Source organism: Neofelis nebulosa, chromosome 3 (genome assembly GCF_028018385.1).
Source record: "Neofelis nebulosa isolate mNeoNeb1 chromosome 3, mNeoNeb1.pri, whole genome shotgun sequence".
NCBI lineage: Eukaryota > Metazoa > Chordata > Mammalia > Carnivora > Felidae > Neofelis > Neofelis nebulosa.
The window spans coordinates 163,354,901-163,376,810 of NC_080784.1; the positions used below are offsets into that span (position 1 = coordinate 163,354,901).

The following is a 21,910-nucleotide window of genomic DNA, read 5'->3' on the forward strand; positions in this document are numbered from 1 at the left end:
TATTCCCCCACACTTCATAAACCATACAATATTTGAGGTCCAACTTCAATAAAGCCCAAGTATGTGCTTCACCAAGCATTGCAACTGCATGAGGTACCCCTTCCTTTTGCTGATGAAATCATTCTATTTTCTAAGAGCAGCTCCCGTATCCTAAAAGCCAAAGTTTTTAAATGAATTCAATGCATAAAAAAAAAATATTCATAGAAAGCTCATTTAGACAGGCTTGCACTTTAAAGCTTATAAATGAGAACAGGAATTCCAAAAAGACAGCAGTTGGAATATGAAGAAACTAAATCTCCTCTGTTTTTGGTTACTGCACTTCAAAATGACACTGTGCATTCGAACTATGGCTCCAAAGTGCTCGGTGGGGTTGGGGCTGGGGGGGTTGGTGTGGGAGTGCTTTCCCGGGAACCACGCCCACTCACGTTCTTCGAGGCGAGGAATGCCATGCCCTTGGCCACCTGGTACGAGAAGCTCAGCAAGTCCTCCAGGTCTAGAGCCAACTCATCGTCCTCCATGATGGCGGGAGTCACATCTCTTTCTATGTATGAGCCTGTTAGGAGGAGAAGGACTTTGTTAGCAATTAAACCTCAAAGCAAGGAAAACAGAAGATGGTGACAACAGGGATACCAAAGGGCTGGTAACGAAGGGACTGATGTGAACGTGCAGGCAGGTCAGCTCCCCGGTGCTGAGGAAACGGAAGTGCTCAAGCACAAAGTTAATATTCATCACCTGGGGCCTCAGGGGAGCAGGATCGTGAATACAAAAATCTCATGTTTTTGATATGTAAAACATGTATCTGATACATTGTGATATGCAAAATACATATTTGATACACATATATTTTCATACATGCAGTAAGATACGCATACACAGTTACAAACGCTCTGACCCCAATACCCACTTGGAACCCTTAACTGCCATTCAACACTGGCACTGTTATTGGGGGCTACTGTAAAGGGGAACCGGTCGCCACGGGGCATGGTATGATATTTCATAGCAGTATGAGAAATCCTCTCGAAATGAAAAAGGTACCCACCTATTCTGGCAGATCTCCTTTTGTCTGCCTTGGTTGGCACAACATAAGAAACTCCGGGTTTCATGTCCATGTATTCATTAGTACTATCGTTGCTGGGAGAGAGGAAATATCCATCCATCAAATCATGACTGAACAAAATGGGAAAAAGGGGAGTACCCACGGGGCAGGCTCTATACCCTCATTCCCTTCTTTACAGAACAGGCTGATTTTGTTCAAAGAAAGTACTGCCAAGTCTTGAAGAAAATCTTGTTCATAAGACAGGAGATTTTAATATTCAACATTAGGGTCCAATCCCCAGGAATGAGACGGCATGTTTTGTGTTCAATCGTAGATGGGGGATTAGAAATTCCCCATCTCTTGACACCAGGGATTTAATGGGGAAACAGAGAGTAAAAAAAAAAATTAACCCCCATCCCCTTAAACTCTCTAAATTAGCCCCAAGAGACAAGATGAAAGAGACAAGACACAAAGGGCAAGAACTTCTGAGATGTGTTATGGGGGGAAGGCAGGGATCGTTAACATATAGCGACTGATGGAAGAAGGTTTTAAAAAAACCAAGTTTAGTTCAGATAAACACCAATAATTTGGATGATTTTCTGAACCATCTGGACCTCTTGAATCTGCAACATTTGGCTGGAAAGTCTTCAAGATTTCTAGTACTTCCTGCTTCTGATTAGCATAGAAACACTGTGACAACAATCTCCTTCAGATTATGCTGGTGGTTCCAGTCCCATATGGGATCCCAGTGCACAAAGAACACCACGTCGGATTGAACAATTTAGGCCATTATTTCAGAAAGTTGAAAAATATCTATGGGGCCAAGGTTTTTAGAAATAAGGCAAAGTGGCTCATTTATTTATACAAAGAGCATATGTTCTGGAGAAACTAACCAAAGGTGGTTTGTACTGTATTTTACTACCATCTGACACTACCCAAATTTACTGGGCTAAAAAAAAAATAAAACAAAAAGCCTTCGCCTGGGGTTTAAAACTTTAGCCAGGGCAGGTACAGAAAAGGGCTTTAAAAGGTAACCGTCCACCAATAATATTTGCTGAGGTCTTCTTGAGAGCCTGGAGTCAAGTTCGAAAGACAACGTCTTGCCATCTCAAAATGCAGGGGGACAGAGTGAATAAAAGGCAGAGGAGGAATCCAATACACAATTTCAGAAATATAAAGCATAAGGGAGGAGTGTGATTTCTGCTGGCCTCTGGGTGAATCTAGGAAACCTTCATAAACGGTGGATCTCAACCTTTGGAAAGAACGGGCAAGGTATGGCAGAGAAGAATCCTATTCTGGTTGGTAAGCCATATTCGTCCTCCTTAAAGGAATTTGAAGCTCCTTATACATCATTCAAATTCAGAACTATATTAAGTATAAAACAGATGAAAATAAGGTATAGAACTTTTAAAAATGTGCTAGTCTTTGTGCCTTTTTATAGCATGATGAGTTTTTTAAAAAAGGGCAAGGTATACAGAAATAATTCACAGGTAGACGGTGAGAAACCTACATGCAGAGATACGTTCAGAGCTCTCTGCCACTCTGTTAAAGGTTTTCAAGAAGTTTACTGAGGCAACTCAACAACACAGTAGCAAGCCCGACGGGGTGAATGAAATGACACACAAGAACAGAGTCATAAGAGAAACAGGTACAGAATTCATTCGACTGAACAGAACTAATGCCTTGAAACAAACGAAAGATGCATTTAAAAAAATCAACGGAAATCTAAGTTTAACACTATTCAAATCTTTACAAACACTATTCGAACTTTCTAAATTGTTGGTGACATCTAAATGATTTAATAATTCTGATTTTGTGCCTCGAAGTATCTCTGTTCACTTTTTTTTTTTTTTTAACAATCGGCCTTGATTGCAAACCCTTATGACCCCTCGAACTGCCTGTCAACAGCTATTTATGTAAATCAGCCTTACCAGGAAGACTCCTTTGACTGCAGAAGGTTCTTATAAAGTGCCACTTCTGCATGATCTTCCTGCTTTGAGCAAATAAATGAATCACGTTTTCTTCTCAAAAAATTCAAAAGATCACCATAGCAACAATACTCAGTAATGACCAGGGTGGGCCCTACAGGCATATAAGAGAAGGTTAAATAAAGAGAGATGAGCTATATAGACAATGCTGCCCCCTCCCCCCCCCCCCCATAATTACACTCAGGAGTGATCATAACCATTAACATTCAGGTTCGTTTGACAAGCCCACTTAGTACCAATACAATCCTACCTATTGACACCGCTGGCAAAAAATAGCATTCTGTGGGGTCAAACTGAACAAGCAAGCCCCCTTTACCTGCCTTTCTAAGTGATGTCAGTGCTTGGAGCCAGGCATGACTGCTGGCTTTACAAAGAGTTACCGCTTTCAATGTTGTACGACTATCAAATTTCCTCCATGAATCCTTTGATTCACTTCTGTTTGCAGGGGCTCCACACCCTCTCCCACCGTTATTGTGGAAATGATGCAGAGAACAAACTGCATAATAAGAAAAAGCAACCACACGGAACAGCCAGCTGATATGTGACCGTGCCTACAACTGCAGCCCTGAAGTTAACAGGCAACTATTTCACTTGGGCAGACATGTTGGTGAAGCATGCATGATGTGGCTGCCACCTTCACGGGGGCTGTTTTAAGAAATTATGGAGGCCGTCAACTTGACCGCGAATCTCTGTACATCTTGAGGAAGATGGCTCATCTGGTCCTTTGGACCAACATGTTTTCTGGAAACATCACAGAAATCCTTGATGGAAGGCTCTACCTCAGAACGGCTTCAGACCAGAAATTTATTTTCTTGCAGAAGTGAAGTGTCTGCCTCATTTGGTGCATTATTTGAGAACTGGCAGGCTTCGAAGTCTATCTTTAATTATGACGTGCAAATGAATGTTAACCCTTTAGTGACTACAAATGATCCAGCAAAGTATAAAGCCTGCAAGATCGGGAGACGTGCTGGATGAGAGGAGACATTCTCAAGATCCTCAGGAGGTCAATGTCGAGGCAACATATGTGACAGTAACTAGGGTATGTCCTGGGCTGTCCCACCCATGACAATAAAACTCAAATACACACTCTGAAGAACAACACTTTTGGGAGCAGAGGCGTGAAATCAAGCAAGAGGTAACAACCTGGGCAAAAATCTTGCAAGAAGCTTATGATCGAGCATTGTCGAAATCGTATGAAAATTTCCCCTTTTTTGATCATTTGAAAGATAATAAAAGGCAATTTGGTCATGGCTTTACCTCCAACGGTGCATGCTCCGAGAAGATTCACAATATTCATGTGATTGCCGAGGTAACTCAAGACTTTGAGCTCGGACATGAGGGCTTCTCGTTCGGTTAAATGGGCACTTGCTAAAATTAGAGAGATCTCATTTTAGCAAAAAGTACATGTGGCAAGCCAATGTTGAGGGCATGCAGCAGCCTACAGGAGAAAAGCTTACGTTTGAGCATCTTAACAGCAACGGTCATGGCCGCATCCGACTTAATCAGGCCATATGCAGTGGCCTCAACCACCTTCCCGAAGGCACCGGCACCCAAGGTTTTCCCTGCAGAAAGGAAGGGAAGAGAGCACGTGGTGGTGTTGGGACCAACGGACCACCTGCGTAATCTCAAACTCAACAATTAAGGAACTGTTACAGAATTAAGGACAAATCTGTCCATGACATCTCCCTATAATGTGCAGTAGGCCAACTCTATCAAAGGTGGTGACATTTCACAGAAAACGCGGTTTCAGGTACAACAGAACAAAGGAAGTTATTGTTATGCGCACCCAAAGAGGTTACACGGAAAGCCCCGGCTTCATACTGACCAAAACTCAGCCTGTTTCTGGGAAACTCCCATTTGTGATCGTAAGGAAGCTGTGTTGGGTCTATGTAAACATAATTGTTTCCATTTATCTCCTCGACAACCTTCCACTGCACTTCATACATGGGTTTCTGGTCGGGGGAGAAAGGGAAAGGTATATCGTCTTTTAATGATGAACATTTCAATCATTACAGCGCTTATTGGGGAGAGAGCAAAGGAAGGATTACCTGTAAATATTTGTAGGTAAGTATCATCACGATAATACACATCATACCAGCTGCGATCACAAAACCAATCAGCAAAGGTGTGAACAGGGTGTGAGGATGCATTTGTTCTAAAATGAAAGGGGAATGTGGAATCACAATCTATTAGCAGGGACGGATCTTTACCACAACCACCTGACCCCAAACTCGCCCATCTCCCATTTTACAGCCCATGGCAGGGTTCAAAGCCATGGGCATTCTCTGCTCCTTGCCTCGCTTATTATCTTACTCTTGTTATTCAAAGGAATCTTTTCAAATAACAACTTAAACCAGGCTCCTGTGGAGGTTGAGATTTCTGTAGCACAAGAATAATTTTATGCCGCTTGTCAACAAAAAACAACATACGAATGAGTTTTGTATTTCAACCAAATTCCTGCTTTGGACAGCTTTAAGAAGTTTCCTTTCTGGAGGGTCTAAACTTTCTTCTTTATGCTTCCCTGCATTTTCCAAATTTTCTACATTGAGCAAGAATTTCTTTTACAACCAAGAAAACATTGTAAGAAAACATTTTTAAAATGTTCTTTCATTGCCTGAGTAAAAAAAAAAAAAAAAAAATCTATGATGAAGAACAATGGAAGATTCTTCCCTCATTACTCAAAACTGAAAACACACAACTTTTTGGCACACATCTTTGCCAACTCAAGAAAACAAAAACTAAGCCCTAAGAATGTAGGCGCCCGGTTTCTTTGTCTTCTAACTTCATACCAATTCATCAATTTGTCCACAAGGATCATTTAACTTATGTTAGCAGAGGTAGTCAGTCACTCATGATTCAAATTTTGCGGACATTAAAGAAATAGTTCATGGGGCGCCTGGGTGGCTCAGTCGGTTGAGCGTCCGACTTCAGCTCAGGTCATGATCTCACAGTCCGTGGATTCGAGCCTCGCGTCGGGCTCTGTGCTGACCGCTCAGAGCCTGGAGCCTGTTTCAGATTCTGTGTCTCCCTCTCTCTCTGCCCCTCCCCAACTTGCACTCTGTCTCTCTCTGTCTCAAAAATAAATAAACATTAAAAAAAAAAAAAAGAAATAGTTTACTGACGCGACTTCATAAAAGGCAGTGTAAGCTTTCTGATATAGTGCCTGGCGATGTATTAAAATGTGATTTTAAATAACTAAAATTTTAAATTAAATTTAAATTTCTAAATTGCCCTAATTCTGGTTATGTTTGGCTATATGGTAAATACACTCCCCTATTTTTTTCTCTACCCCCTTTAAATGGAAATGATTGGAAATATGCGACTCATTTTATACACACACACACACACACACACATGCATACATATGTGCACAGACACATGGAAATATAAAGTGTGCAGTTAAAATCACTACATACGTGTTATTAACAAACAGTGCAGAATGAAACTTAATGAGTTTGATGACGGCATGGTACAATGTAGAAATTACCAGAAATGACATGGCCATTGGTGGAATGGACTGAAAATCATGATTGATATGGCAGGCAGAGCCTAAACATCCCCTTAAATTGGATTAAAAAGAAATATACCTTTGCTGTTACCTTTAAATGCAAAGTTAAAAAAGGCAGAAGTCTTGCCCACATTGTTGGAAGCCCTACACTCGACTGTGCCATTGTGTTTGAAAGCACTGTAATCGATGGAACTTTGAACCACTAGTTTTCCAGACGGCGATACAGATGAGTTTTGCATCTGCACATCCAGTGGTCCAACAGGAACAGGACATCTAGAGGGAAGAAAAATAACAACCCGATTTACTCCAGAAAGATCAACCATCATGAAATACAAGGGGTTTGGCATACTTTTCAAACTAAGTTAGCAGGTCATAATCAGGAATTTCCTTTTACAACCAACAGCGGGAGGACAGATGGGCACTAGGTTCCCTGGCACAGTGAGAAAGAACGGCATGGTGGACAAGAAGATCCAGGGAGTGAGACAGGAGTTCGAATCCCGATTCAAACACCTATTCCGTTGAGCGGTTTCATGACCGGTTTCAACGGTACATGAGCGTTGAGAAAAGAAGAGCCTAGAGGAGGAAAGAGTTAATGTCTACAAGGATGAAGACAGGGCGGCCCCCAAATCCCCAGCAGCTGAGACCCTGCAGCTCCAGGTTTCATGTAGGGAGACAGAAGCTGTACCATCGGCTCGTACTCCAGGCAGCAAAGCCCATCAGGGGCTAGACCCAGACGACCCTATTTTAAATTATGTCCTCCATACACCCAATACCTTTCTATTCCCTCACCTCGTTTTATTTCTCCCCTTAGCACTTAACACCCGATCACGGTAGCTGTTCATTTCATCTTTCGTGGACCCCTACCCATTAGACATAAACTCACAAAGCTGGGACTCAGGTGTGTTTTGCTCACCAGACCGGCGTCTAGCATACAGCTGCCCTCCAGAAACATTTGCTGCACATATAACAGTAACTGCTGGGGTTACTGCCACTGCCGGGGCATTTCCAGGGGTCTCGAGCCCTCCTTATTGTTCCCCAAAGAAAACATTCCGCTAAAACTCTGCTGAAAACAACAATCCTACGTAACCTCTTCCAACTCGTTGTGATAAAGAGGTCTATTCTGTGAAAAATAAAATTCCTATTATTATCCTGACTATTCAATGGTGATGTTACACTGGGCTTTTAAAGCCTGAGCACAAAACAGCGTTTGATGGATAAAAACAGCAATGTTGACCCCATTTTCATCTTCAGGTAATGTGAAAGGACAATTTAAGGCTTAAGTGCAGATTGCGAGGGAGAGGAAAACACAATGCCAGATGTGCTCTGCTCAGGGGCTGGGCACCTAATCAAGGAGAAAACCTTTTAAAAACACGCAGCTTACAAATGCCATATGTATGTTGTAACTGCACGATCATTACTTTTTGGTAACTTGGCAATTAACTTCTGAGGTAATTTTTTTCATGGTAACTGCAGCCACGTTTCCCACACACATTACCTCCTGTGTAGAGAATGGAAATCTAATTACTCTGTCCTGGAAAATTGCTTTATCTACCTGCAGGCTAGAAATTGCGTGATAAATCCAAAAGATAACCACCAAAATAGAGAAGTCGCTCAGTAATCATTTTTCAGCAAACAAAATTAATGTCTCCCACAAAAAATACAGCAATTGTGCCCCCTACAAAGCCACGTGGAGAGAAGAACAAAATAAACAAAGCTTCCAAAAAAAAAAAAAAAATCTGAAAACATATCTGAAATTCAACTAAATTACAGTCCTTCCCTTAAGCATGTCAAGTGGTACCCAAAATCATCACCTCACCTCTGCTCAGTTCCTGGACAAAAATACCAATCTACTGTGGGCTCCGGGAATCCAGCTACCAAACACTGTAGTATGCCACTCACGAGACTTTCATGAGTCAGGATTTCTGGTTTTGCTGCAGGAAAAGAGAGACGGTCATACGTCAGACTGCTGGAAAACCTCACCAAGACTTCCTCCCTCCCTTGCTTTCAAGTCCTTAGAACTTTCTTGAGGTTTGAAGAGGACCCGGAGGGAACACATTCAAAGGGGAGAATCTGAAGCAGGGAGGGAGGCAGAAGTGAGGATCAGACCAGGAGGGGCTTACAAAGAGCTGCCCAACCCCAGCGTGGACTGTCCACACTGCAGACGTGGGGGTGCCCGAGAGCTCCCCGTTCGGGGATGACTGAAGTGGGGTTTGCAGGACCACCTGGCAGGGTTTCTGTTTCCTGTGAGGGGCAATCGGAAAGACGGCTTCTAATCCGAACTTTAGGATGCCAGACTGTTGGGAAGGTGGAAATCGCGTTTAGGATTCCTGCCACCAGAATTTCACATCACTGAACCTGCCATAGGAATTTCCAGTTATGGCACGGACTGGAATGGATGAAATTAAGAGGAGTTCCAGGAAAAGAAGAAGTCCCCTCTGCCCATCTCAGGAAGGTCCTCTTTTTGGGGGTGAGGGGGGGGGGGTTGGGACAGAAGGGAATGGGTGCGAATCAAAGAACGGAATCATACTATTTACAGAGAAACCCAAACAGAAGAGTAGAATACAATACGGGCTTTGAACTCCGAAGTTTTATTTCAAATGCAAAATATGGACAGAAAATTGTAACAGGAAGCCAGCCCGAGAGTTTTATTCATACATACACCTAAACCTGTGTACAATCACTGAAAAAGTAAATTGTATCAGCAGGCATGCTCTAATTTGACATTTCTGGGTAACTACAATAATCAACTGGTATTCAATCAAGAGTGCCCTAAAGCACTGCAAATTCTTGAGATTATTTCTAAAGTGAAAGGAAAATGAACTTATTACGTTCAGTTGTTCTCCTGGAGATACATTGGAAGACTGCTAACCCTTTGAGAACGAGTAGGCCAGACTGTGAGCATCCGACAGCAGGGACGAGGGGATGCTCACCCTGAATCCTTAGCACAGCATCAGGCACAGAACTATGGGAGGCCGCACACGTGGCGGCCGGGCCTGCAGAAGGGCGCCCACACTTACCAGGAACCCACCCTCCATCAGGCCTCCTGGTGCGTAATGTGGGAATAATGACAGTACCCATTTCACAGCGATGCTATGACAATTAAATGAGATAGAGCACACCAAGAAGGAAGAATGATATGCACAGAAATGAAATAGATTTATTTGTTATTAGTTTGTTAATGATTCAGTTATCGTTTTCGATTCAGAGTACCAACCCTCCTTGGTGAATCAAGTTTGCCACCGCCTAATTTAACTGTATTTGCCACTCTAAATACTCTCTTCAGTGACGTACAAATTGCTTGAGATAACGTGATAACGTGTATGTGTTGTAACTCAATGCACTGGGAATCTCACATCGAGTATGTTGCAACTGACTGGGAAAATACACGTGGTGAGAAGGTTAAGACGGACAGATCGGAAGCTTAGGAGCTAACTCCCTCAAAGGAAGGGAATGTTATAGAACCACCTCTCGGCACCTCACCTCCTTGCAGGCAAAACAGCTTGGCAGGGATCAGAGTGTCTGCATGCATGGCACACCCACCTGCCACTCAGCCTGGCCCCGCGGATGGGCAGGCCATTTGGCTAATATGCACGAAAGAGCGGCACTCCAAAGCGATCTCAAGGTAGGGGCCTCCTTGAGAGTTTGGATCCAATGCCAGCTTTCACAAATAGAGCAAGAAGACGAGCCATCGTCTTGCAAAAGCATCCATCTGGCAAGTCTCATTTAATTATCATGGGCAACTGTGTGATTGGGCTGAAAAGTAGGACAGAACACAAAAAAACAGTGGAACTTTAGGAGAATGCTATTTGCTGGAGACGGGAGGCGCCATACGGCAGGTCTCTCTGGACTCCATTCAAGTGTCATCTCCTTTTTCAAGCCATGCTCAACTCTCCAAAGCCAAGTTGGTTGGTCTCTCCTCCCTGTTCCTGCAGCATGTTAGGGTACCTGACCCTCTTATACGACATCCTGGTCTGCCTCTTCCATCAGACTCTATGTACTCAAGGGCAGAACCACGTCTTACTGACTGTACCTCGGATGTGGAGCAGGGGCAGAGCTGCGTGGACAATTAATTCCCCTCCAAAAGAACAAGGTCCCCAGAGTCAAAGGAATTCGATTAGAATCAAAAGAAGGGACCTAGAAGAAGAGACTAATGGTGACTTCCCTGTGTGGGGGGCACCATTTCCACTATTTTGCAATAGCGGGCCGTAAGATAGCCACACATCTACCTGTTCATGTGAATTTTTGTTTAGCGCAGAGATTCAAGGTGAGGGGGGAGGGTCTACACAGAGATGGGAAAGATAACTGGATAGGACTTAGACGGGAATCGAGATTCTAAGACAGATGCCCTTATACCAACATTCTTTTTGTCACCCATCCTTCCGAATGCCACACGATAGATTCTTTCAGTAGAATTAAATATAAATCCAGTAGGGGGGGAAAAAAAACCCTGAAAGGATACTTCAGATGTTAACAATGGTTATCCCTGGGTTACGGAGAGTGTCAATTTCATTCTTTTGACTTACCTTCTCATTTTTTTTTTTTTTTTTACAATGAACACGGAGGTAATAATGAACCAATAAACCATTCTTTAATTAAAAAAATTGGAACAGCTCAAAATTACATAATCAGTTACATTTAGCTCTGGCTACAATCAAGATCCAAGCCTTCCAGCGTGACACCTGGTAGCAGTTACACAACGGCCAGGCCTGGCAAGTGGCACGGTCCGGCTGGCCTACTTGTTCTTGTGTGCTGGTTAATTGGGCAGATTTCTAAGTTACTATCTCAGGCCAGTTGTAACCTAAGGCTAACAGGGAGCTTTCATCCAGCTGGTCCTTAGCCTGGCCAACCAAGCTCAGAAGGCCTCCAAACTTCAATGTGCATTTGAAGCACTAAGAAGTTAAATGTAGATTCCTGCCCCCCCCCACCCCCACCCCCCAACCCAATCCCAGAGATTCAGTAAGTTGAGGATCTGACCCAGCAATGTGCCTTCTTAAAGTACCTACGAAAGACCCTGATCAGGGCCGGGACTAGGGTGAGGCCAGAAAAACACATAGGGTGTGGATTTTAAGAAGGCACTCACCCTCCTCAAGGTTTGTAAATATAGGGCTGGCACAGTCAGCGAGCACCTCCTTAAATTTTGCACCCAAGGCGCCTCACCCTAATCCCAGCCCTGTCCTAACATTGGTGATGACAGACCTCATTTTGAAAAGGCTAAATTACATGAGTACAGTTTCAGCTCTACATGGCAAGTTGCACTATGAAAATGTTTAATGCATAAAGAATGAGCTAGGTATAAATCTGATTCCTAAAAATGAAAATCTGGGCTCATCTGCATTTTGTAAGTGCCTCGATGCACTGTGTAACGCATTAAATATGCATTTTGCTTTTAAAGATACATAACTCTGCAATTCTCCAGGTTAAATCTGAGCTGTGGTTTCTGAGATATTCGGCAATCAGCAGTATACCAAATGACACATTCCCTAATTCCTCCCAAGTTGGAGGTTTAGATAAGCCTAAGAGGTGTATGAGTTATGTATTTCCTGCGGAGATTAAGAAAATAGCCTTTTCTCCTTTCAAAGCTTCATGGACCTGAGTCATTCCAGTGTCTCCAACAACACTGATCAGCTTGTAGGCTGATTTCAGAGTGCTTAATGACTCTACTGAGAATTTATGGCTCATGCAATTAAAAATCCTAACCATTTGCTGATTTACCCCAGAAATATGTGATCTTGAAAAATATTCCTTGTTACCACCATCAGGCCCATACGGAAAGCAAGAACAAAACAAATTTTTAAGAACACAGCACAGATAATAGGAGCTGGGGTGGGGGTGAAAGGAGACACACAAGTAACCGGCGCAGAAGCATTTTGGAGTTGAACTCCTCTCGCCCCCGACCACCTCGACCGGCTCCTGCTATGCATGCACATTTACCCACGCTCTATAATCAGCAAAGAACATGAACTTAGGTCCCCAAACAATAAAGAAACTAAATGAAGAGAGCTCATAAGGATGCATTTTGTTTTTATGACTGTAGGTCTGCTGGTATTTAATGGCAACACAGCAATGCTTTGTAGCAATCTGTCACTATTTGTGCCTGGGTCAAATCTATATTCCTGCCGTCACACTGTTACGATAAAGGAACTTAAGTCAGCTAAAATAGGAGTAGAAAACAATTCAGGTTAACTTTTACTTCTGCTTAAAAATATCCCCAGAATAGATATATTGAAAATATATTTTGCTTTACACATTCTTAAAGATCGCCGGAAACTGGCAGATGGGCACTTTGATAGAAATTTGTTTAACAAATGAAATAAAACTTCAATTATAGGTGCCTGTATCCAGGTATCTTTAACAGAGTATCTACCATTAACACACACACACACAGTGGCACCTGGGTGGCTCAGTCGGTTAAGCTTCCAGCTCTTGGTTTTGGCTCAGGTCATGCTCTCAACAGTTCATGAATTCAAGCCCCGTGTCGGGCTCTGCACTGACAATGAAGAGACTGCTTGGGATTCTCTCTCCCTCTCTCTGCCCCTCCTTAACACTCTCTTTCTCTCTCTCTCTCTCAAAATAAATAAAATTAAAAACAGAAATCAAGGGCGCCTGGGTGGCTCAGTCGGTTGAGCCTCCGACTTCAGCTCAGGTCACGATCTCACGGTCTGTGAGTTCGAGCCCCGCATCGGGCTCTGGGCTGATGGCTCAGAGCCTGGAGCCTGCTTCCGATTCTGTGTCTCCCTCTCTCTCTGCCCCTCCCCCGTTCATGCTCTGTCTCTCTCTGTCTCAAAAATAAATAAACGTTAAAAAAAAAAAATTAAAAAAAAAAAAAAAGAAAAGAAAAAACAGAAATCAAAACAAACAAGCAAAAACACTCTCCTAACAAAGTGATGTTCTAAACTAGGGGAAAGCTAACTTTCAATGAAAGGGTGAGGCAATAAATATTTTAGGCTCTGATTTTTTTTCTACCATTCAAAAAAAAAAAAAAGCCTTAGTGTATGGGCCCTTCAAAAAATAGGCTGCAGACTGAATCTGGCCCCAGGTCTTATAGTCTGCCAATCTGTGTTCTAAACAGCCCTTAAAGATCTCCCAATCCTGAGATTGGGATTAACAAAGATTAAGTTAAAATAATTAAAAAGTAATAAAACTGCCTGCAGAAAGCCTTCCTCAACCAGAACCCCCAGGCTCAATTTACAGGGGTACCACTGCCATGTGACCCAGGCATGGGGCAGGCGGATGTGGACACACGCGTGGAGTGCGGGCATGTGATAAAATTGTTAGTACAAGCATTGAATTCATTTTGCCACATAATTCAGAAGTGGAGGAGAACGGTTACTGACATCTAACTCATGGGAAAAATATGCACCTCTTCGTGGGTTTGCTTAAATTTACACTAAGCTAAAGGTGAACCTGTAAATACATGTATAACTGAAGGTGGCTAATTTGATGTAAAAACATCCCTGGCTCAACTGGAAAGGAAGTTTCCATAGAAGAGAAGTTCCACTAATATGAAGAGGAATTCATGCTGTTTTTAGAAGAGTGTGCCCCCAGTTCAGGGTCAATTCTGGCAGTTTACATGGTTACATAACTTAAACCTGTTTCTCCTGCTTTTCTACCATAAACATGAAAGAATGGCCAGATCATATGAACAAAGGGCCTTAACAGTCTAGAAGGTTGCCTGTTCTTTTTTTTTTTTTTTTTTTTTTAACATTTATTTATTTTTGAGACAGAGAGAGACAGAGCATGAACGGGGGAGGGGCAGAGAGAGAGGGAGACACAGAATCGGAAGCAGGCTCCAGGCTCCGAGCCGTCAGCCCAGAGCCCGACGCGGGGCTTGAACTCACGGACCGTGAGATCGTGACCTGAGCTGAAGTCGGACGCTTAACTGACTGAGCCACCCAGGCGCCCCGAAGGTTGCCTGCTCTCAAGCAGGCTGTGTTTAACTAGATCCTCCAAATTAGCAACACACCCCACCAGACCAACTTTCCTATACGACATGAAGGAAAAATGATACCAACGCATATCCTAAATTTTTTTAGAATATAAGAGAATCCAGTTCTACTTTAAAAGGAAGTTGCCATGATATTCCTTTTTTCTTTCCACTTAAGTGTCTCCAGCAATTCTTGCGGCCACAGAGACCCTCTTAATTAGGAAAAGGAGATATTAAAGTGTCACATCAAAAACAACACTCGTAACTCCCAAGCGATTTAACAACAAAAACTCATTTCAAATTCGGGAAGAGAAAATAAAAACAGGGCTCAGACACTGTCAGATATTGCAAATGAATACACACTACCTATAAAAAGATTAATGTAAAAAGACAAGCGACTGTTTTTACACGGATTAGCAACCACGCTAAGAAGATCTGAAAATTATTCCTTAATTTAGAACTGTCCCAAAAGCCAGCACAGTGCATCTTCTGTGACATATGTTTAAGACATGGGAGCATGAAAGATAATGACAGATGATAACCTTATTTACTCCCAGCACTTAGGCAAGGTCGCTCATTTGAGATTAAACAAGATAATTATAAACCTTAAATAAGCATTTGATGGGTTTCTTTAAAACCCCAGTCACATCATCCGTGTCCCAGCCCCCATTCTACACAGTCTCAAAATCGCACCAGACATAGACATGAGTTAAAAAAAAATTACGCACTATCCATGCAATGAGATACCAAAATAAGGTTGCGGAAGAGTATTTCATGACGTGAAAAGATGTGTACAATGCATTCACTATTCAGCACCAAAACACAAGCTTACGAAGCAGTAGGACCTCAGTTTTATTTAAAAAAAAAAAAAAAGTCTAAAAAAATGGTCACGAAGAGCATATACACAGTAAGGGATATATTAGCAATGGTAAGTAAATGAACTTTAAAAGGTATAATTAAAACGTGCTTATTTTTGCTTATTCACATTTTCTAGTTTTTCTAGAACTATGCTTCACACAATATTTTATAATTAAAAAAATTGTTTTAATTTCAAAACACACGTACACAAATGTCTGCACGAGCCATGCTACATTTCTGGTTACTGGGATAGCCTTACAGCAAATCCTCAAAAGCAAATAAATAAATCAAGAAAGACTTCTATTCAACACTGGCTTTATTTAATGTTTAAGAATTCTAATAATTTAGGGGCGCCTGGGTGGCTCAGTCGGTTAAGCGTCCGACTTCAGCTCAGGTCATGATCTCACGGTCCGTGAGTTCGAGCCCCATGTCGGGCTCTGTGCTGACAGCTCAGGGCCTGGAGCCTGTTTCAGATTCTATGTCTCCCTCTCTCTCTGACCCTCCCCCATTCATGCTCTGTCTCTCTCTGTCTCAAAAATAAATAAATGTTAAAAAAAAAATTTAAAAGAAGAATTCTAATAATTTAATCTAGAAGACCTAATAGAATCTATCTAATAGGAAAAACAAAACAAAACACTAAAGACCAAAGCCGCTCAAGGCTTTGCCTTAAAATGGTTAGCCTCTAACATAAGTATGGTCTGGACACCCAAATGTTTGGAAGGTCATCTCAATCCTTAAAAAATGGCTGACAGTTTAGAAGGCAGAAAAACATTTCCACCTTCCAAAAAGGCAAAGTTCTAGTAACTGCTCTTGTCTCCTGGGGATCTTGAAAGGCACAGACCCAAAGTCCCCCAAATGAGCAATCCTTGAAGGCCACCCCATATTACCATTTTATCCTGGGGGAAGGTTCTTGAGACCTCCCACTGGGTGGGTGACCCAGAGGTCTTGCTGGCAGGCAGTCTAAGCCTTCTATCTACATGGCCAACTTGACAGGTCTGCCCTCGCCTTTGGCGAACGTGCTGGCATGTACCTTGTTTGCAGGGAGTTACCCTTAGAGTGGCTTCCCCTAGAAGAAGGATAGTTTAGCCATTCAAAAGTAGACTTAACCATAACCAGGGGTGCCTGGGTGGTTCAGTTGGTTGAGCGTCCAACTTAGGCTCCGGTCATGATCTCGCGGTTCAGGAGTTCGAGCCCCGCATCGGGCTCTGTGCTGACAGCTCAGAGCCTGGAGCCTGCTTCGGATTCTGTGTCTCCCTCTCTCTCTGCCCCTCCCTCACTCACACTCTACGTCTCAAAAATAAATAAACATTAAAAAAAAATTTAAAAACTATAACCAAAAACACATAAAAGGCAGCCCAAATTTTGCAAATGTGGTCAAAGAGAAACTTTCTCTTCAAGAGGCCTTGTTGCAGATGATTTACTACTTTGACTGATACAGGTACACTGTATGATCTATAAATAATTGCTCATGCCAGACAGGATGTTAATTACATGATACGGTGATGTGAAAATAATGCATTATTTAGCATTTCCTTAAATTGTTTCAAGCCCCTGTTAACACTCTGCTGTAAATAATGTAGAATTGGAAACTTTGAGAGCTAACTTGGTACAGTTTGGCGGTCATTTGGATAGCCAATCTAGCTTAACTTTCCACGTGTTCCACGTATGCCCACTGGTGAAGGACAAGCCCCAGAGTTCTCCATATCTCACTTGTCCTGTCTGCCTTACTTTACCTCCACCTGAGTACCACAGTACTCTGACTCCACTGGCTAGGTTTGTCCTGAAAGGGGAGACCTTTAAGACTGGAGAGAGATCTATTTATGGCCCCTAGATATCATTTACCACACATTTTAGAATCATAATGCTGGTCCAGAAATGTTATCAGATAATGTGTTAAAGAGGCACTTGAAGGTTACTGGCATATCAAAACCAAAATGAAAGTCTCACTCAAACGGTTAGCACATCTATTGTCAAAAAGAGAAGAGATAACAAATGTTGACAAGGGCATGGAGACAAGGGAAGCCTCACACACTGTTGGTGGGAATGCAAACTGGTGCAGCCACTCTGGAAAACAGCATGGAGGTTCCCTAAGACATTAAAAATAGAACTACCAGGGGTGCCTGGGTGGCGCAGTCGGTTGGGTGTCCGACTTCGGCTCAGGTCATGATCTCACTGTTCGTGGGTTGGAGCCCCGTATCAGACTCTGTGCCGATGGCTCAGAGCCTGGAGCCTGCTTCCGATTCTGTGTCTCCCTCTCTCTGCCCCTCCCCCACTTGAGCTCTGTCTCTGTCTCTCAAAAATAAATAAATATAAAAACAAAATTAAAAAAAAAAAAAAGATAGATAGATAAGATCCAGCAATCCCACTTCTTGGTATATATCCCAAAGAAACAAAACCATTACCTTCAAGAGACATCTGCACTCCAGGGCTCAGTGGATCCACACCAGTGGATACATGGATAAATAAAATGTGTACCCCACACACAGGAATATTACTCAGCCTTAAAAAAGAAGGAAATCCTGCCATCTGTGACAACATGGATAAACCCAGAGGGCATTATATTATACGAAATAAGTCAGACATGGAAAGACAAATATTGCACGGGATCACTTAAATGGAGTCTTTTAAAAAAAATGAAGTTCGGGGCACCTGGGTGGCTCAGTCAGTTAAGCGTCCGTCTTCAGGTCATGATCTCACGCTCTGTGAGTTCGAGCCCCGCGTCGGGCTCTGTGCTGACCGCTCAGAGCATGGAGTCTGCTTCAGATTCTCTGTCTCCCCCTCTCTCTGCCCCTCCCCTGCTCATGCTCTCTCTCTGTCTCAAAAATAAATAAAAACATTTAAAAAAAAAAATGAAGTTCATCAAAAAAGAGTAGCAAAAGGGTTGTCAGGGCCTAAGGGATGAAGGAATTAGGAAGAAGTATTAAAGGAGTACAAAAGGTCAGGTATAAGATGAATAAGGTCTGAGAATCTAACAAGTTATATGGTGATCATAGTTGACAACACCGTATTATATAATCAAAATTTGTCAAGAAAGTAGAACTTCAATGCTCTGACCAAAAAAAACAAAACAAATTACCCTCCCCCCACCCCCAAAATCCAGAAAACTGAAAATAAAAAGGGTAAATATGTAAGGGGATGAATATGTTAATTAAGTGGATAGGGGAATCTTCTCAAAATGTTCACATTCATCAAAATCATCATATATACACTTTGAATATCTTACAATTTTGTCAATGATGCCTCAATAAAGCTGGAAAAAAAGTTACTGGACCTTCTTAAAATCATTCCAGAGGTTTGAAAACCAACTGCTGATCATATGATCATATAATAACTGATATGATCATAACTGATACATATCATAACTGATGATCATATCAATCATACTTTCTTTCCACAGTTGTGTAGGTTACTTCAGGACTCACCTGGGATATTTGAAAGCATATGCCAAAATAAACGTAAAAAATATGTACATTACGGATTAACACTTAGGTCTGCTATAAGGTTCGAAATATTCAAGAATATTGGGTGGTGACGGAAAAGAGAAGTGGATAATTTAGAGTTAAATGTACATTTGGCCTTTTATTTGTGCTGGATGGTAAAAACCTTACCGTGTGACATTTATTGTAGGCAAGGAGACCAGAAGTTTCCAATGGAGTATCACAGGGTATAGAATCTCAGTGGTGTCATCTTTCTTATACCTCCAGGAATTTTGGAAAGAGTAGTACCTATTAAAAAAGCACTTTTGGGGGGCACCTGGGTGGCTCAGTGGTTAAGCATCCGACCTCGGCTCAGTCCGTGAGTTCGAGCCCCACGTCCGGCTCTGTGCTGACAGCGCAGAGCCTGGAGACTGCTTCAGATTCTGTGTCTTCCTCTCTCTCTACCCCTCCCTGCTCACACACACACTCTCTCTCTCTCTCTCAAAAATAAATAAATGTTGAAAAAATTAAAAAAAAATAATAAATCACTTTTGGGGCACCTGGGTGGTTCAGTCAGTTAAGCATCCAACTCTTGGTTTTGGCTCAGGTCATGATCTCGTGGTTCGTGAGATCAAGTCCCATGTTGGGCTCTGCACTGACAGCACGGAGCCTGCTTGGGATTCTCTCTCTCTCTCTCTCTCTCTCTCTCTCTCTTCCCCCCCCAACCCCCGCTCTCTCCTCTCTCTCTCTCTCAAAATAAATAAATTTAAAAGAGAAAGCACTTTATTATGTCATTGTATCTAAATACAATGACATAATAAAGTGCTTTCTTTTTTATATGTATATATATATATGTGCTTTCTCTTCATATATATATATATATATATATATATATATATACACATACACGTATATATACATATATATATACACACGTGTATACACGTATATGTATGTATATATACGTATATATATAAGAAAACACGTTTGGATAGTTCTATACATTTTAGAATGCTACTTTCCTCCCAATTTTAATCGACAAAGGAAACAAACGGACATTTAACTCACCCAAGATATCAAACTTCTTTAGAGAACTAAGAATCTGATTTCTGTATGCATCTTCAATAAGCAGTTAAAGGGTGATTATAGTAATGCAAATTCAATGCAAAGAGTCACCGGCTTTTCTTGTGTGTGTGTGTGTGTGTGTGTGTGTGTGTGTGTGTGTGTGTGTGTTTTAAGTTTATTTATTTATTTTGAGAGACAGAGAGAGAGCGCACAAGTGGGGAAGGGGCAGAGAGAGGGAAAGACAGAATCCCAAGCAGACCCTGTACTGCAGAGCCTGATGTGGGGCCTGAGCTCACAAAAGGCGAGATCGTGACCTGAACCGAAGTCAGACGCTTAACCGACTGAGCCACCCAGGCGCCCCTCTTCTGTTGTGTCTTAGCGAAAACTCCCATCAGTTTCCACTAGAAGTTCTGCTCCAAAATGGCAAACATGTTATAGCTCTTGCCTGGCCTTTATAAACCACTTTTAATACCACAGAGCCAACAGTCAACAGAACAGACCCATGTAAATCATGGCTTGGTTAGAGAAGTTAAAAACAGACTTAAAACATTTTCAAATTTAATATGCTACATATTTTTCTCTAACACAAACTGACAGAACATGGTATTTTTTAAAGCCTCCCACATAAGCAATTAAAACATACACACATGCACACACTCAGGGTACTCAAATCTACATGTGGAGTTTTTAAAACAAGTGAATTTTTCAACCATCAAACACTGAACCATTCAAAATCATGGATTTTCATAAGCATTTCAGCTGAATCTATTACGCAATTATGCATTAATGCCACTGAGTAAAAGTCACTGAATTTCTGCACTAATATCATGCATTTATTATCCTGATTTCTATCAATTCTAATTTTTGCAGAGCACAATTCCTTTCATCCTTGGGGCTAAGCTTATTTACAGAATAAATCACACAGTAGATCTTCATATGGATTTGGCTCAGCTAAAGTGTTATGTCAAAATGGACACAACTCTCCAATTTAAACTTTCAAAACTATTTTTAGCGTTTGCCTTTAAAATTTCACATTAAAAAATCTTTTTCAAAGAAGAAAAAAATCAACAAAGAAATTAGCCAACTTGATCTGTGAACAGCAACCGAACATACTTTACAAGAGGCCTGATGTTTTTGAGTTTCACACAAAAATACTACCTCTGTCGGGGCAGCTGAGTGGCTCGGTTGGTTGAGCGCCCGACTCTTGATTTTGGCTCAGGTCATAATCTGGTAGTTTGTGGGATCGAGCCCTGCTGACAGTGTGGGACTTGCTTGGGATTCTCTCTCTCTCCCTCTCTCTTGGCCCCTCTCCTGCTCACACACACACACTCTCTCTCTCAAAATAAACTTAAAAACAAATACTACCTCTGTCAAAGCATTGGGAGATAAGGAAATCCAATGTGGAAGGTCAGTGAAAAGAAATGGCTACTGTTAGTTAAGTGTTTGTAATGAACTGACATCAATGGAAGATTTCTTGAAGAACCTTAACCCACGGGGTCAGACAACACTCTTGTCTGTGTGCCCAGTGTCATGAAGCAGAAGCTCAGGAAATGTTAGGTGCATGTCTGTGACCCAGGCCCCAGCAGAAACAAAAGGCCTTCTGCACCAACGGGGAATCCGAGAAAAAATTCATTTGCGAAGCTTAATGCCGTTTCTTATCCAGTTTCAAAACAAGCATGAGTTCACCAGCAGAGGTGACTAACACTGATCCTGCTGGATGGCAAATTAGCCTGGTAAGTAAAATGGCAGCAATTTTGTCACTAGAGAAAAGTAAGGGTGACTTCAGAGACATCTTTCTAAGGTCAATGACTCACGGCTAACTGGCAGACCAGACTAGCAAATGGAAGCATGAAAAAGGGGAAAGAGACAGATCTCAGTGTCTCCTTGACCTTGAAGCCAGGGAAAGAAGAGACGCAAAACGCACTTCATTTTATAAAATTCCCAACTACTGAGCTTCTCAAAGTGAGGTCTGTGGGGCAGGCCATGGCCATGATCCGCTGTTCCTGGTCAACGAGAGTTAAGTACACAACCTGATAATAAGCATTTACAAGGAGCAATCTGACAGTCATTTTTCTATCTATTGAATCTCACAATTTAAAAAAATCAAACGTGGGT

At 42.1% G+C, this 21,910-nt stretch overlaps 1 protein-coding gene across 1 annotated transcript in view; it reads right to left on the reverse strand.

The window, feature by feature from the left end:
• KIT (KIT proto-oncogene, receptor tyrosine kinase) overlaps positions 1 to 21,910 on the reverse strand; it is an 87,594-nt gene that overhangs the window by 8,995 nt on the left and 56,689 nt on the right. The window contains 9 exon segments of the mRNA XM_058722563.1: positions 426 to 553; positions 1,040 to 1,131; positions 2,968 to 3,118; positions 4,282 to 4,392; positions 4,482 to 4,586; positions 4,850 to 4,976; positions 5,073 to 5,179; positions 6,624 to 6,805; positions 8,349 to 8,463. Coding sequence (XP_058578546.1) covers positions 426 to 553; positions 1,040 to 1,131; positions 2,968 to 3,118; positions 4,282 to 4,392; positions 4,482 to 4,586; positions 4,850 to 4,976; positions 5,073 to 5,179; positions 6,624 to 6,805; positions 8,349 to 8,463 — 1,118 coding nt within the window.